This window comes from Vidua macroura, chromosome 21, assembly GCF_024509145.1.
Source record: "Vidua macroura isolate BioBank_ID:100142 chromosome 21, ASM2450914v1, whole genome shotgun sequence".
In the NCBI taxonomy this organism is placed as follows: Eukaryota; Metazoa; Chordata; class Aves; order Passeriformes; family Viduidae; genus Vidua; species Vidua macroura.
Genome location: NC_071591.1, coordinates 9,088,224 through 9,105,196, shown reverse-complemented (window position 1 = coordinate 9,105,196; position 16,973 = coordinate 9,088,224). Strand labels below are relative to the sequence as shown.

The 16,973-nt window shown below is 49.6% G+C and overlaps 1 protein-coding gene across 2 annotated transcripts in view; it reads left to right on the top strand.

The window, feature by feature from the left end:
- The window catches only part of CACNA1B (calcium voltage-gated channel subunit alpha1 B), a 295,914-nt gene that overhangs the window by 216,667 nt on the left and 62,274 nt on the right, over positions 1–16,973 (top strand). For both annotated transcript variants that reach the window (XM_053996161.1, XM_053996160.1), the window contains exons 20-25: positions 3,921–4,745; positions 5,918–6,144; positions 7,824–7,944; positions 10,935–11,064; positions 11,683–11,742; positions 12,480–12,586. In XM_053996161.1, coding sequence (XP_053852136.1) covers positions 3,921–4,745; positions 5,918–6,144; positions 7,824–7,944; positions 10,935–11,064; positions 11,683–11,742; positions 12,480–12,586 — 1,470 coding nt within the window. The remainder of the gene's footprint in view (positions 1–3,920; positions 4,746–5,917; positions 6,145–7,823; positions 7,945–10,934; positions 11,065–11,682; positions 11,743–12,479; positions 12,587–16,973) is intronic.

Here is a 16,973-nt window from a genome sequence, read left to right as displayed (position 1 = left end):
CAGGGGTGCAGTTCCCTGGCGGCACCTCTCACTCAGCCTGAGTGATGGGCACTGGGAACAGCTCAGAGATCATTTAAAAACTGATTTACATTCTCGGTGGAACTGAAACACAACTGCAAAACCCCCCTGCAGTGGCACAGCTCGTGTCAGAGCTGGGCTGACGATCAGCCCTGAATCCCAACCTCCCTCCTCCCCACATCCAGCCTGATGGAGGGGATTGTCTTTCCTTCTTTGCTGGTGTCCTGGTTTGAAAAGCCAGGTGTCTGCTAAGGAAGGCAGGAGCCTCTCTTGAAATGGAAAATGTAAACCCCCTCCCTCTGAATTATTATGATTTTGAAATTAAGAGGCTCTCAGGCAAAGATATGGGAGTAGGAATAACAGTTCTTTAACAGGAAAATTAAAATTAGAAATGCAATAGTACAAAAAAAAAAAAAACCAAAAAAACCCAACAAAAACAAAAACAAAAACAAACAAAAGAAAAACCCAGTGTCAGAGCAGGCCCTGGCAGGCTGTGGGTCAGGGTGTGGCAGCAGTGCCATTCCATGGGGGCTCAGCCCTCCTGCAGTGCCAGCTGTGCTTCTGCTGGAGCAGGATCCTGGACAAGGCTGGAGTTTTCCTCTGGAGCTCCAGGGCTGCTGGAGATGGGCCTGGGCTCCCTCTGGGAATGCAGTGGGGCAGAAAGCTGCTCCTCTGGGAATGCAGGGGGGCAGAAAGCTGCTCCTCTGGGAATGCAGGGGGGCAGAAAGCTGCTCCTCTGGGAATGCAGTGGGGCAGAAAGCTGCTCCTCTGGGAATGCAGTGGGGCAGAAAGCTGCTCCTCTGGGAATGCAGTGGGGCAGAAAGCTGCTCCTCTGGGAATGCAGTGGGCAAAGGCTGCTGTGCTGTTCCAAGGGCAGATTGGATCCAGGTAGGAATGCTTGGCTCCTGCCCTGGGCAGAGCCTCTCCCCATGGGATGCTGGAATTTTCTCAGCCATGCAGGGACACTCAGTGGCCATGAACAGCAGAGATCTCCTGGAGGGAGGATTGGCTGTGGGAGAGATAAAGAAAAGTGCCCAGAGAACAGAGGAGAACTGCCCCAGCTCTGACAGATGGGAAATACACACCCCAGGCACATCTTGCATTTCCAGCCTAAGGCAGCTGGGATGGGCTCAGCACAGGCTGTGTCCGTGGGAGCTGCCTGATGGTTTTCTCCGTGTTTTGCTTTGGGGAGTCACTGCAGGGACACAGAGGCTTCTTCGTGTCCCAGCCCTGCTGGTACCTGTCCCATGGCAATGGAGCACAGGATGGAGCAGGGAGTGCTGTGCTCCTCCCTCTGCTCTTGGGTTTTAGATAAACTGGAAGTTTCAGCACAAAGACACTTTTCTAATTAATCATGAAGGCTGATTGTCAGCTCAGTGCTGCCCAAAGCACAGGACAGAGGCCGGTCCCCACCCCAGCACTGTCACTATGGAGTGAGGAATATTCCCTAAGAACAGAGGTGTTTGTGGCAGCATTCAGGGAGCTCCGGCAGGCACAGAAAATCCCTGAGCTTTCCCTGAGCCTGCCTTTGAAGAGATTTGTAGCCCAGTTGGGTTTAGCAGAGCTAAAACCTGGGGCGTGGCAGAGCAAGGCACCCACCCATCCCAGAGGACGTGCAGGACACCCCGGGATGCCCATCCCAGGCAGCTCCAGCGCTGCTGCCTGTGAGAGCTGTGCAGAGCTTTCCTGTGCAGAAACCCTTGGACAGGGCAGCAGGGCTGGGCAGTCGGAGGCTCTGCACGTTCCTCATTCCTTCTCAGACCAAGGAAAGCTGCTGATGAGTGAGAATATTTAAATGATTCATCATTTTGAACTAAAGAAAGCGCAGAGTGATGGGGCTGTTCATCCTTGTGCCAGCTTGGAGGGGGCTCTGCCTCAGGAGGAGCTTGTCCTCCCTTGAATGTGGGATTTGGGGTGAGCAGGGCTCTAAGCCGTGTCTCCAGGACCTTCTGGTATTATTTACATTTAGAGCTGTGATTTTTATCTCTTGTTCTCCTGCCGTGCTGCAAATGGGGGACTCGGCTGCTGGAAAATGAGTCCAGAATTCGACAACAGGGCATAGATATTTAATTTTCGTAATCAGCACTGATTTTGGGACTAAATGAGGTTTCTTCACATCTGCCTGGGTGCTCTCATGAGGGCTTTTAGTGAATTTTTTCCTCTTCAGCAGCACCAGGCAGCAGCAACCTTGGTAAAGAAGCGATTCCCCAGCAGAGCCCAGCGACACAAAACCCTTCTGACAGCTCCCACTGTGCCACATGAGCGTGGCTAGACGTCACCTCCCCGGGGTCTGTGCACGGTGACAGAGCCAGACAGTCCCAACCAGCACCAGAACACGCAAAAGCTGCTTTTTTCCACTGCCAGGGGAGCCCAGAAAATGCGTAAGGAAGTTGTGTTTGCCTCCCATGTGGGCTCTGCTCCCTCCAGCTGCACAGCTCAGGCTGAGGTTTGGGGAATGGAGATGTCAGAGCAGGCTGGGAGGAGGAAAATGCCTTTCCTGGTTTTACTAGAAAAAGTTTCATTAAGGAAAAATGGGTGCTGAGCCTGCATGAGGTTAAATCCAGAACTTGCCCTGGCAGCCAGTGAAAAGCAGAGTTTGGCTTGAGGTTTTTAGGAGAAAAAGAAAAAGTTGTCCCTTCACAACTTTCCAACCCTGGTTGGGTTTGTGGTCACTTTGAATGTGGTGGTGAGAACCCAAATGCTGTGCTGAAAAATCAAAGCAGTCAGGCCATGCCAGAGGAGGAGTCCTGGGCACAGGAGGTGACAGAGATGAGCAGGGGTCTCCAGGTGTTCCAATCTCATCTTCATCTTGGGATACTGAGATGGTGAAGGGTCTGGAGGGCCCGTGAGGAGCAGCTGAGGGCACTGGGATTGTTCAGCTGGAGCAGGCTGAGGGCAGAGCTCCCCAGGGGCTGCAGCTCCTCCCGAGGGGCAGCTCCCATCTCTGCTCTGGGACAGGGACAGGAGCCAGGGAACGGCTGGGGCTGGGCCAGGGCAGCTCAGGCTGGAGAGCAGGAAAGGTTCTTCCCCCAGAGGGTGCTGGCACTGCCCAGGCTCCCCAGGGAATGGGCACGGCCCCGAGGCTGCCAGAGCTCCAGGAGCGTTTGGCCAGCGCTGCCAGGGATGCCCAGGGTGGGGTTGTTGGGGGGTCTGGGCAGGGACAGGGGCTGGGCTGGGCAATCCTTGGGGTCCCTCCAGCTCAGGATATTCTATGGATCTGTGTGTGACTCTCCCACTCTCTGGGCTCTTTTCCTGGTGCACAGGACAGTTTTCCTTTCCTACTTGTACTTTTCCCTTCTCCGGTGATGTGTCCATGCTCACCTGGAAGGATGTTGTGGATTTAGAGCAGTTTTAGACCTGTTCCATGAGCCAGCAGGGCAGCACAGCTGGAAAACAACCCCTGGGGCTGGCTGGAAGGGGAAGGGGCTGGTGGCAGGCTCAGATCCTCAGGGACAGATTTCATTTTCCCTGCTCCTCCTTGCTGATCTAACTTCTCTTGCTCACTGCTAATTTCCTCATCCAGATATTTCCAGGTGGGGATAAAAGTGCTGCTAATTTTGGGAAGCTTTGTGGGCTGCTCCAAAGCTCTGGCTGAGGTGTGTGATTTTTGTGTGCTGACGTTTTAAGCCTTCAAACTATTCCCGAGGCTTCCACATTTCCGAAATGCAGAATAACTCCTTTCCAGAGGGCTGATCTCATAGTGTGTGGGCAAACTAACACGGATGATCCTGCTGGCTTTCCCTGCTTACGTTATCTCTCCATCCCTGTTACTCCTTTGGTTCGACCCTCTAATTCCCCACCTCAGCTGAAAATTCCCTCTTTTTTTTTTAATTTTTTTGGTTGGCATTTAGGGAATTGGCGCGAAGTTGGGTGCTGACTTCTCACATTTCTCCCGCCCTTAGCAAGCAGCAGAATTCCTCCAAATCCAAGTCGGTTTGGGAGCAGAGGACGAGCCAGATCCGGATGCACAACTTCCGAGCCAGCTGCGAGGCGCTGTACAACGAGCTGGACCCCGAGGAGCGGGTCCGGTACGCCACCACCCTGCACATCCGGCCCGACATGAAAACCCACCTGGACCGGCCGCTGGTCGTGGAGCCCCGCGGCGAAGGCAGGAACAACATCACCAAGCTGAGCCCCGTGGATGTCCAGGAGGTGGTGGAGCACCCCAAACCCACCTCCACTGACGGGGCAGAAGCGCCACGGAAGCACCACAGGCATCGGGAGAAGGAGAAGCTGGGAGAGCAGGAGAAGGGAGACGTGACCAAGGACGAGAGCGGCGAAGCCGGGGCTGCCAACAAGGAGGAGCGGCACCGGCAGCACCGGAGCCGCAGCAAGGAGGTGGAAGGGGGCAGCAAGGAAGGGAAAAGCGACCGTAACAGGGGGCAGGAAGGGGGGAAGAGGCACCACCGGCGGGGCTCGGTGGAGGAAGGGGCCGAGAAGGAGCACCGCAGGCACCGCAGCCACCGGCACTCGTCCGACCGGCCGGGCAAGGAGGGCAACGGCACCGCCAACGGTGCCCGCGGCGAGCGGCGCTCCCGGCACCGCGGAGGGTCCCGCTCCGGGAACAGGGACGGAGAGCCCGCGGCCAAGGGGGACAACGCAGAGGAGCCCCACCGGCGGCACCGGCTCAGGAACAGGGCGCTGTCCACCTACGAGTCCGTGGAGAAGGACAGCGGGGAGAAGGAGGGGGAGGCTGGCGAGAAGGAGCACCGGAATCACCAGCCCAAGTGAGTGAGTGCTGCCACACCCTGCCCGGGTCGGTTCAGGGGTCACAGAGCCCCAGATGTGTTCCAGAAAATCCCTTGTCGCCCTCCACGTGCCATTCCTTGCTGTCCCTGTCCCCACACCAGCTCCCACCACAACCTGCACTTCTGTCTTGCCTCAATCAGCAGTGACAGAGGCTCCCAAAGACAATTTTGGTTCATAAAACAGCTCAGGTTGAAGGCAGGAAATATCCTTGCTGTAAACACTAACAGACCCTGTAGGACACCAAGTGGAGCAGAGAATTTCCCAGCTTCTGAAGGAAGCTCCTGAGGGACATCTATTTAAATTTCAGCCAGCCTTGCTTACAGCCCTTTGATTTTCATTTTTAATGGGGAGCCTTCAGCTGCACCACCAGTTGTTCCAGCACATGGCCTCTTCCATTAAGAGCAACGATGGCCCCCATTCGCTTTAATTCTTATGTAAGTCAAGTGAGAAAAGCAGCCCTGGTGAAGCATTTGGAGTAGTTAATAAAGAAGGATAGATTGCCTTTTCAGCTTTATTAGTCTGATGGAAAAGAAATTGCACTGGGATTCTTTAGAATAGAGTTCATGTCACCGTGGAGAGCCGTGAGTGGCACTGAGATAATAATTTTCCTGTCTAAATTATCTTCCTTTCAGCTGAATTTCCAAACACTCTGCCTGCTGTTCAGCGTGCTCATGTGCATGGGCTCACTTTCCTTCTCACTGGAGCAGAGCTGCTGCTGCTGCAGAGGAGAGCAGGAGCCATTTGGCTGCTGATTGCCACGGTCCAGAACGGTTCCAAAACCATTCCAAACCGTTCCAAAATCTGGAAAAGAGAATCAGCACATTTAAATAAGGCCTGGGGAGAGCGTTAGGGAGCAGTGTGTGAGGATTCATCCAGCAGCTGCTGTGAGGAGTGGCTCATGGCACTGCTACATGGTCCTGCCTTAGGAGCATCGTTAAAGTGCCCTCAGGGATGTCCACAGTCCCCTCCTAATGTTGGGATTGGGGTTTGGCTCCGGAGGTCTCAGAGAAAAATATCCCAAATTTTCCTGTCAGAAGTTGTCCTGCAAAGGATTCCATGGAGGAAACAAGCCCAGCATGAGCTGCAGCATCAGGGATGTGTTCCCTGAACCCTTCCCAGGCCATATTGAACAAATCCTGCTTTTTCCTAGGGAGAACCAGTGTGAGCTGGAGGCCAGTGGCAGTGGCAGTGGCCCTGGCGGTGTCCCTGTGCACACCCTGCCCAGCACTTACCTGCAGAAGGTGCCCGAGCAGCCCGAGGATGCCGACAACCAGAAGAACGTGACCAGGATGATTCAGCCCCCCCTGGACAAAACCACCACTGTGAACATCCCTGTCACCATCACTGCCCCTCCAGGGGAAACCACTGTCATTCCAAGTGAGTGCCTTTGTCCCCTGCTTTTCCTGCTGCGGAATTGCCAGGAAATCCAGATTCCCAAGGAGTGAGGGGGCTCTCCTGGGCGCTGCCACCCTCGAGAGAGGCAGCCAGGGAACTTGGTGATAGAGGATCTGTAATTGCCACACAGAGTGCAGGGACTCAGCAAGGGTTCCTGGCTGCCTGGTGGCTCTGCAAAACACCTGAGATTCCCTGGAGATGGCTCACCCAGGCCACACCCTTTGTGTAAGGGAGAGGTGAAGGAGCAGGGAGAGCAACATCCATGTGTGCCCCTGCTGCTTTGGGATCCTGTGACATTCCAGAGCTTTTTACAATCCTCTGCATCACACTTGGAGCAGATCCACCCTCCCTGTCCTTCTCCAGAGCTCTCTGCCTTGGGTCTGTCAGCACAGATTTACAGATGGTCCCAAGATCCTCGTGCCCAGCCACCACCAGCCTGTTCCCACCACCTGGGTGCTGATCCCTGCCAGGGTGGGAACAGCCTGGAGAAGTCTGGAGAGCTGAGGAGAATCCCACTGGGAAATCCAAGAGGTCCACATTAAGCTTCAGGCTGTCAGGACTCTGCTTTCCAAGAGGCACAGCCAAGATCTGGCAGGGTCTCTGTGCTTTTTCACCCTGTTGTCAGCCACAAGATTTATATTTTTTTTTTCCTTCTTCTTTCTCCTTTTTTTTTCTCCCTCTTCAATGGTGATTTTCCTATATTGCAATGCTGAGTTCCTGTCAATCACAATTTATCAGCATCTCCCTTTCTTGGCCATTTCCTCTGGATCTGACTGGAGATCCAATAAGGAGTTTATTGAACGTGTCACTCAAACACAAAGAAATGTCATTTTCTTGCAAATAAAATAAAAAAGTAATAACAGCCCTGCACTGAATGCATTCCAGAGGGTGGGATTGTTGGACTTTAGGTCCTGGGAATTAATGGAAGAGCCTTTATATTTGTCTAAGAAGAGAATTTGCAGCATAAAATGTTACCCAGCTCATAGATGGGAAACTATCTTCAGTAAATTATCCCATAAACCCCCTGCAAGTGAAGTCAGGATGAGAACTGGAGAATTTCCAACCTTTGGGAGGGAGGCTGAGAACAATCTCAGAGAAAGAGATCCCAAAACCTGCTGCAGGATGGGGAACTCTGACCAAACCGAGGTGCACGGTGCAGGCACAGCTCTGGGGGGTCCAAGAAGTCCTTTCCACGTCTCTTTTCCTATTCCTGGGAAGTTCAGCAGTCTCAGCCCCCAGATTATTAAACCTCATCCATGAATCTGCTCTTTTATGTGTTCCAAAGCCAGTTGTGCTCCTGCTCCATGGGAGAAAACACCGAATTACGAGGCTGCTCAGACTTCCTTTTGATTTTCTTTCAAGGATCCCGAGCTGATCCCTCTCCCTAAGAATTTGTGCTCTTTGGGATGGGTTTTCCAGCCCCAGTTTGGCAGCTCTGGGATAAATCAGCTCATGGTTTCATTTCCTGGCTGTTCCTGCTCCGTGCTGGGCAGTGGAGGGGCAGAGAGTGATAAGGACCCAGTGATTGTGCATCCCATTTCATCAGCACTTCCCAAGGCTGTTTGCTCTCCCAGCTGCACTCTTTCCATTTCCAGCTGTTCCAGGCTGAGGATCCATTTTTAACCCTCTCCTTTGTGTTCTCCCTGAATTCCCATTTCCAGTGAACAACGTGGAGTTTGAGAGCAAACCAGAGGAGAAGAAAGACGTCGATGACTTGACAAAAAATGGGCCTAAACCAATCCTGCCTTACAGTTCCATGTTCATCCTCAGCCCCACAAATCCGTAAGTTCCTATAGCACCAACTATGGGTTCTGGGTGCTTCAAAGCAGTAACATGAGTGGGATTTTCACCTCTGGAAACACACTGGGACATGAAATAAAAGCTTATTTCTGTGGGCCGGATGCTGTTGACCTGTTAGTTTTCCTGGGGTGATAAATTATCAGGACAGGGGAAAGAAAATGCTTTGGGCAGACCCTGCTGATTTAGATCCCAAAAAGTGGGAGCACAGGTACTGTTGGGAAAAGATCTTATCAGGAGTAAGAGGTTAAGGACTATTTGGATACCAGCAAATTCCTGCAGGTTCCTCAGCTGGAATTCCTGTTCTTTCCATAAAGTGGCTTTGCATCACTGCAAACTTTGAACTTCTGGGAAAACCTGGATGTTTTTTATTTGCCAAGGCTGGGAGTGAGATCTGCTGGGATTGGGGCATTTCTTCTCCTTCAGGCAGCGCTGCCTCCTGGGGAGCTTTGGACTCAAAGCCTGGGAATTCTGAATCTGTTCCTCTGCAGGGCTGCAGGACCAACAGGGAGAGGGGTTGGAATTATTGTGGCATGAAGGGCTGTGAGTCAGTTTGAGCACTTTAAGGGAGGGTGTTTGGAACTTCTGGAGATCCCCTTGGAGCAGAGGTTTCTCTCTGGCTCAGGTAAACTTGTACTTCTCAGAATTTCCCTCTGCCCAGATACCCAAGGGGAGCTCAGGCCCTTCTTTAGCAGCTGGATTTAAGAGAAGGATGAGTTCTCCTCCTGCTGCTGGGGGCTGTGACATCCTGTGCAGTCCTGGAGCAAAGCAGGCTCCGAGTTCCCAGATTTGACATCCAAAAAGCCCCTGTGGTACCCCCGGAGCCTGGGCAGGCTGAACAGCATCCCAGAATCCCAGAATCTCCTGACTGAGCTGGGAGGGACCCACCAGGATCATTGATCTGGCTCCTGGCCCTGCACAGACACCCCAACAACCCCACCCTGTGCATCCCAGATTGTCCAAAGGCTCCTGGAGCTCTGGCAGCCTTGGGACCATGACCTGGAAAGCCAAATTAGGATTAAGGAGTTTGGCCTCTGTCTGGATGGATAAGGAAATTATATTTCCCTTATATTTGGTGGTTTTGCTGTGAAGTGACCACCAAAAATGAGCTGGGAAAGATCAGGCAAGGCAGCATTGCTGGGTGGGGAGTGAGAGGTGCTGAGCCCAGGGCTCTGAGCTGAGGGCTGGGCTGGGCAGGCAGAGAAGCAGCCAAATTTCCTTGTTTCCTATGGCTCCTTCTTTTCTCTCCCCTCATCCCAGTTAGGACCTTCTGAGCCTCAGAGTCCAGGATCTGGGGGTTCTTTCAGTTGCTTTGTTGTTTCAGCTTCCTCCAGCTTTCACTTCCTCCCAGAAAAAAAAAAAAGCTGTGCTGAAGGACCATTGGAAAAACAAAGCTCACTGGCAGAAAAAAACGTGTTGCAAGCAAGCCAAGGGGGAATAACAAGACAAAGCCCAAACTGCAGGAATGTCAGCAGCTTGTTTGTCCTCCTGTGGGCAAGGTGCAGAGCCAGCTGCATCCCCCCAGGTGTTCTGGCTGCTGGGAGCAGAGCTGAGAGCCCTTTCTGGGGTCAGAAGCTTTTCCCCGCTCCGGTGCTGCCATGTCCCTTCCAAGCCCTGCTGGGGATCCATGACCAGGGTGCTGCCAGAGGGGAAAGCAGTTCAGGGAAGCAGAAATAAATTCCTTTTCTCCCCAGGTGCCACCACCCTCTTAGAGCACACAGGGCTGTGAGGTGACTTCTCAAGCCCTACTGGCGGTTCACAAATGCTCCCACATCTCACTGCTGGTTATGAATGATGGGGGGGCTAAAAATAGGGGCTTGTTATTGCTTTGATTAATTGAGTTTGATGTGGGAATTATGGCTACAAATGTTATTGGAAATGTTGCCTTTCACTTCTGTGGCTTCTCGGGGCACGGAGATGATCATCTTCTCCTGGCAGATTGAAAACCACAGTTAAGGGGTCCACAAAAGCACTTTTCTCCAGGTTATTTTCTATCACACTTGCTTCCCTGGGATTTGTAATTCTTTTCCACTCTGAATCCATTAGCAAGCCAAAGAAAAGGAGTATGTAAGTAGATGTGAAAAATAGACTTTAATTCCAACTGTTCAGATATTTGCTTAGAGAAAATGGGATAGAGGAGCTGAAATACATTCTCAGATAACAAAGTTGTTGGCAAGTTAAATCTATAATTTGATTCTCAGGCTAAGTCCTCTATTCAGCTGACAAATGTGGTGCAAATGCAGAGCTCTGTGTGCAATTAAGGATTTGGGAATTGTGGTCAGAAGGAATTATTAGCTGCAATTTGTGAAGAGTTTTGGATTGCTTAGAAATGGGAGCATTTACCATTTTCCTCGGACACAATTTGCGAATAAAAAGATTAGGTGGAAGTAATCAAATCTATTCCTGTAAAGTATTTGTGCTGTAAAGTGTGAGTTGAAGTAAAGTGGAGGCAGAGAGAGATTGGTGGGAGGAACACTCAGAGCCACAAAGGCAGATTCAGCTGAGAGTCTCAACATTTTAAAGGGATTAGTTGACACTAAAAGGATTTCAAACCTTGTTTTGAGCTCACAGGGCGTTAACCTGGCAGTTCAGAGGGAGAAGGACGGGGGAGTGCCATAAACATAATTTGTAGAATTGAGTGTGGATGCTTGAAAGCTCTCAGTGCTCTTTTTGACAGATGGGTAGAGAGATAAATAGATAGAGAAATAAGCAGATAGGGAGATAAATAGATAAAGAGATACATAGATGAATGGATGTTGTTGCTTTGCAGAGGGAGCAGAGATCAGTGCAAAGATGTTGAACTCCCTTACTTCACTGTCACCACAGATCTGCTGCAAACTGGAATTTAAAGGCTGTTTTTTAATTTCCTTCCCACGATTCCAGCAGGAATCCCAGAGGTGCTGCTCCTGCTGGGATTGTGCCAGTTGTCCCCCTCTCCCAGCCCCGTGACCCCTCCTGTGCTCCTGTCCCTGCAGGATCCGGCGCCTGTTCCACTACATCGTCAACCTGCGCTACTTCGAGATGGTGATCCTGATCGTCATCGCCCTCAGCAGCATCGCCCTGGCTGCAGAGGATCCTGTCCAAGCTGAGTCTCCCAGGAACGACGTGAGTGCCACCCAAAATTCCCAGAATTCAGGTGCTTTGCTCCTCCCAGCTCCCGGCACGGCCGTTCCCATCTCCGCAGGATAACGCACGGTGCTGGCGATGCAGAATTGGAGGTGCCTTTGAGAACACACTCCAGTTATCTTTGTTTCACTGCCAAAATGCTCAAATTCCTGTCCCTTCCTGCTGCTTCAACCGCATCTGAGCTTGAGAGCTTGGAAATCAGGGGTTGTGTGGCTGATGTGGCTTTGGTGGAGGAGCTGCAAAGCTGGCACCCCATTCCACACCAGGAGAGGCTGGATCCTAAGGATCTTGAACATCCTTAGGAAAGGATGTTCAAACATTTCATTTTGAAATATTCCTTTTTGCCTTGGTAAACCTGCCAGAAATGCAGGTGCACTGGAGCCAGCCTTGCGTGCAGTGTGGCAAAGACTGGGAAAATGCTGCTTTAAATCAGATAATTCAGGTTTGTGCCTAAATAATCTGAAACCCTCCCACCAGATGATTTTTGTCCATCCCAGCAGACAGACCATTGCTGCATGAGGTATTTTACTCCTTGCTCATGTGCAGGTTATTTCAGCGTGTGGCCTTCCCTAACACACATTTCCCCTTCCCACTTAGGCTCTGAAATACCTGGATTATATATTTACAGGAGTCTTCACCTTTGAGATGGTGATCAAGGTAAGAACTTTTCCAAGCAGAAAGATTCACCTCCTCTTTCAGATTTGTTTGTGAGAAGCTGGAGCAGGACAGAGGTGGGGAGGATGGAGAGCTTGAAGTTGGGAGCAGCTCTCACAATCAGATGCAGCAGCTCTCCTGGCTTCAATCTCATATTTTATGGAGGAAAATCAGGATATCTTTAGGAGCTGTGGCTGTGTAAGAGGATAAGAACTGGGAAGAAACAGGAGCTGACAAACCTTGCTGAAGACACTCCTGATTCTTCCCTTTTCCTTTGGCGCTGAGCAGGAATTTGAATAATCACTGATCTTGGTTTGTCATGTTTCAAAAAGCTGAGAATTTATCTTTTTACTCAATAGGGTGACAGGTTTTGCCAGGACTGTGGGGCAGTAACTTCCCAGAGAGCACAATTCCATAAAATCAGGATTCAGTGTTGGGGTAAGGCAGGAGTTGGGTTTTCCTGTCAGAGCAAGATATAAAAGAGATGCAGAATAAAACCAGGATTAATGCATGTGTGTGGAAAAAAGTCCTAGGGAGCAGTGAGAGCTCTCATTTCTACAGCTTTTGGTTGTGGTTCATTTTTGGGAGAGTTTCCCTGCCTGTTAGAGAGGAGCAGCTTGGCTGAGTATCTCAGCAATTTGTGAAGGATGCTTTGATCCAGAACCTTCTCCTGCCCCTTGGCAGGGTGCATTTGGGCCATGTTTTAATAAAACTCTTCCTTTTCTGGGTTTTCTCTGCAGATGATTGATCTGGGGCTGCTGCTCCACCCTGGCTCCTACTTCCGTGACCTGTGGAACATCCTGGACTTCATTGTGGTCAGTGGGGCCTTGGTGGCTTTTGCCTTCTCGTAAGTTCATTTTCCTCCTCCTCCCAAATCCCAGGGAATAAGTGACAGAGGGGGCAGGAGGCTGGCACAGGGACAGTGGCTGTGTGATGTTTGTGGCTCCATTTCTCAGTGAAATGTTCAGTTCCTGCCCTTTTCCCTCTCGTAGCTAGTTAAATTTGTGTCGTGGAAGCTCGTGAAAATCCTCCCAGCTTTAGGCTGAGTCCATTCACTGCTCATTCACACACGAAACCAAGATTTTTGTGACTCTTTGGCCAATTCTTTTCAGGAACTCACTGTAACTCTTAGTGGCAGTCAGTGACTGTGAGAATCGCGCTCATTTTGAGAAAACAGTTCAAGAAATCAGCTGATAACTCCGTGAACTCTTGGCAAACCTTTATTTCCAGAGTTGTGGATATTTATTCTGGTTCACAAACCTTTGCTATTTCTCTCCTTTTCTCTCCTCTCTCTGTACTTCCACTGAGTTTCACTCTTAGTGCTCCCTCCCCCAAACCCAGCTCTGTATTTATGTCTTTGAATAATACCCCACGTTCTTCTTTCATGTCATGGAGGATTTTGAGCAACAAACACGGAGAAATAACTCCTTAAAAATTAAGGTTAGCTTCTCATCCGAGCCTTTTTCCTTGGAAACAACCAGAGGAAGAGCAATGCAGGTCCTTCCAACCTTCAGGAACCGAGCTGGAGAATGGAAAGAAATTTTCCACTCGGATTGTTGTTTGCAAATCCTTTCCTGAGAAACACTGGGAGAACACCTGGAAACAGGCAGCGGGACTTGACCAGTTTAATCTTCTGCTGAATTAGCCCCGAGCAACTACAGGAATGTTCAGCAGCCCCGAACTCCCCAGTTTGTGACACGGTGATTAGAGGAGAGGAAATTGTTTCACTTGCTAAAGAGAATTAGCAGCTAATGAGAAAAGCATCCACCTTTGTCAGGGAGCCTCGGAGCGTGGCTGGGCTGCTTTAGATTGGCAGAATTTTTTTTTTAACAGAGCCAAATCCCTGCTCCTCCCTCTGCTCTGCACAAAAAATTTGCACAAAATGTTGCCTTTCTGGTAAAATATTCCTCAGCAATTTTTCGTTTTCTGAGCTGTCAAAACTCCTGTCGCATCGAGGCTGTGAGATTTGAGGTTTAGATCTGCTTTTTTTCAGTGCAAATGCAAATAAATACAAATACAAATACAAATACAAATACAAATACACCCTCCAAGTTAAATTGACCAAAAAGTGGATGGACAGGATCGATATTTTAGGTGTGATTTTTGGCGATATTGAAAGCTGGGCTGTGCCTGATCTTTCACCAAATTAGTCAGGTCTTGGAGAAAATCATATCCAACATAATGCTTTCAAAGGAATGCTGACCTCCTCTCTTTAAACATTTTGTCCCTCATGAAAAATCAGATTTTTGGAGGAGCTGACTGCTCTATCCTAAGCAAAATTGTCTGGCTGAATGTCCTGCTCACCTAAAATTTCATATCCAAAACCAAGCTGCTTTTTAAGCTTGACTAGACATGTGTGGGGTTTTATTTCCCTGCACATGAAATATATCTGTGGAACATCTTTCAGAATTCGATTGACTTAAGCCAGACTGAGTTAATAAGAAATGTAACTAAAAAAAGCCATGTAACACCATTAGAATTTAACAAAGCTCCTCTGAATTGAAGAGAGGTAGAGAAGTAAAATAATCACATAAAACAACACAACCCAAAGTCTGGGGTTCCATGAGAATTTCCCTTTTCCATCCGGAATTCAAACTTCCAAGACTGGTGGGAGAAGGGGCATTTTGGGAGCCCTTCAGAGCAGCTCCCTGTGCTGTGAGAACAAACCTCAGGCTCTGCCTTTAAAACATCTTCTCTTTGAACACCATTTTCTTTTGAGGGAGATTTTCCTTGCTTGAGTTAAGGATTAAAATGAATATTTTTTAATCTTTCTGAGGCCTTTCATGCTCAGGTTTTCTTCTATTGCTCGTGTTGGGCCATGAATATCTAACAGCACCTCATCAACCTCTAAATAAATTACTTTTACATCCCCTGCCTGTGCTTTATAATAGGTGCCCCAAGCTGCTTTTATTTTCCACCGTGAGTGAGTCTTGAGCAGGGTTTTACAGCCAGGGACTGCATAAACCCTGCCTAGTTACTGTCTCCCAGATTAAAGTCAGACAAGCTTATTTGTGTGACTCGGGGAAATTGGAATTTTTTCTGTGATTTTTCTGCTTTCTGTAAGCCCTGCTCCCCATCCCCATTCCAGTAGGCAGCATCCAATCCAGGGAATGCCTGCAGCCTCCCTGCTGGAGCCCAAAAGCAGGAAAATCAGTCATTCCTTGGAAATTACTTTTCCCAAACAGTTCTGAGTCCTGACAGGGTAGAGAGCCATGACTTAGGCCCAGCCCCTGGTTTGGTTATACCAGAGAGCCAGCTGAATGTTGATAATCCCAAAAAGGAGCTCCTGGAGTCTCTTTGTTGTTCAGTCAGTTGGATTTTTCCAGCAAATCCTACAGCCCTGTCACCCTCCTCAGTGTCACTAAAAATGGGATTTGATGTGGCTGTCACCACTTTGTTTGCAAGAACTCACAACTGCCATGTGCAAGGTGGGATTTAATTCATGGTTTTGGCCTCCTTGCTGTCCACTGAAGGTGATGTGAACCAACTTCTTGCTGAATAAACCCATTCCTAAAAACCTAGGAATAACAGAGCTCCCTGAAACGCTCCCATCTGGAATATTGCAGCAGCCTGTGTTGATTCAAGCATTTGAGATTGTATCAGTCACTGGTGCAAGATTGATAAAATCCAGCTCTCACAGCAGCTATGGGTTTTCTTTCTGCCTGCAGCTCTTTAGAAGCAGCTCTGTGGTTAGAAAAATAAAAAATAAATTTCAAACAACACCCCTGGAGTGATGCTGGGAACAATAATATGATGCTGATAATAATAAACTAATAATAGGAAAGCATTTCAAAGAGAAATCCCTTTCTTTTTCTGGAGATAAGCATGCCACAAACACCCAGACGCGTTTGAGTCCTTAGGGAAGTGGAAGCAAACAAAAAACCCATGGAAACTTGTCGCCAACATCTCTCAGCCCCAGGTGCAAAATGTACTTGGGAGGAACAGCTGAGGGAGAGCAGCAAAGATTTGGCCTGGAAAAATTTGGAACAGAGATGCCGAGAATTTCGAGATGCTCTTGGAAAAAAAACAAAATAGTCGAGGTTATCCTGTCCAAAGTGGAGAGAAGAGATGTGGAGGTGTTTTTCCCAGTGATCCAGCAGGGAATGTGGGATTTCTGTCCAGAGCCCTCCCTTCCCCGCTGGTTTATCCTGTGGGGCTGGTGGGAGTGGGCCAGGGGCTGGGGGATCTCTCTGATGTTTCTGTTTGTCATTGACTCTGCTCTTTCTTTGTCTTCTCCTCGCTGGAATCTCTCTCTAGGAGTTTCATGGGGTAATATGTTCTTCCTGTCTCTTGCTGCTCTGTTTTGCCTGTCCAACCTGTGTCCACACACTTTGCCACTGTGGAGACAACCCAGCCATGTTCCACCCATCCCATCGACCCCTCTGTCCCTTATCTGCTCATTATCCAGTGAAATGTATTATTTTTCCTCATCCATCCTGATTTTCCTTCAGCAGAGATAGGAGCAGACTAGAAATCCAAGCCAGAGAGTCAAAAAAACCACATGGAGATATATCTGTACCAAAAAGATTTGTGGGGCTGACTCAGTGGGCACTGAGGGCTGAGGTACAATTCATGGAAATCTTAATAACCAGGTTTAAAGAAGCAGTTTGAGTCTTTTTTAGAGAATTTCACCTCCAAACAGCCAAGCTGGAAGCTCCAGGACTGGTTTAGTGCAGTGTGGGCAATGTGACCCAGCTGGGATCCAGGCTCTGATACTGGGGAAAATCTCTGCCATGAAAGCAGAGCTCAGGGAGCTTTTTGCAGGAGTGATTTGTGAAGAAGGAGGTTCCAAAAATTGTATTTAACCCTGTGCAAGTGGCAGTTTTGCTGCCAGTGCAGGGGCAGGGTGGGAGGCAGAGCTGTGTCCTCTGTCCCCACATTCCAGGAGCTCCAGGGGGACCCTCCACGGAAAGAAGGATGCCAAGTAAAGCCTTTGATGGGATCCAGGAAATTTGGCACTTGGTTCTCTCTGCTCTCTAGGAAAGCAGAGGATTTAGGGCAGGAAGAGGATGGCTTTGTGCGTGGGCAGGGTGGGGTGGCCTCATTTACTCTTCCAGGGAAGAATTCACTCTGCCAGGAGGATTTCAGGCAATCACAGAAGGCAGAGGCTCCACCTCACCCTGAATTTTTGATGCCCTGACTCTGAGAGGTCCATGTCACCTGAAATCAGAGCTGCTGGCAGCAGCAACAGGAACAAGCAGCTTCCATTTGAAAGAACCACTAAATTTTTAAAG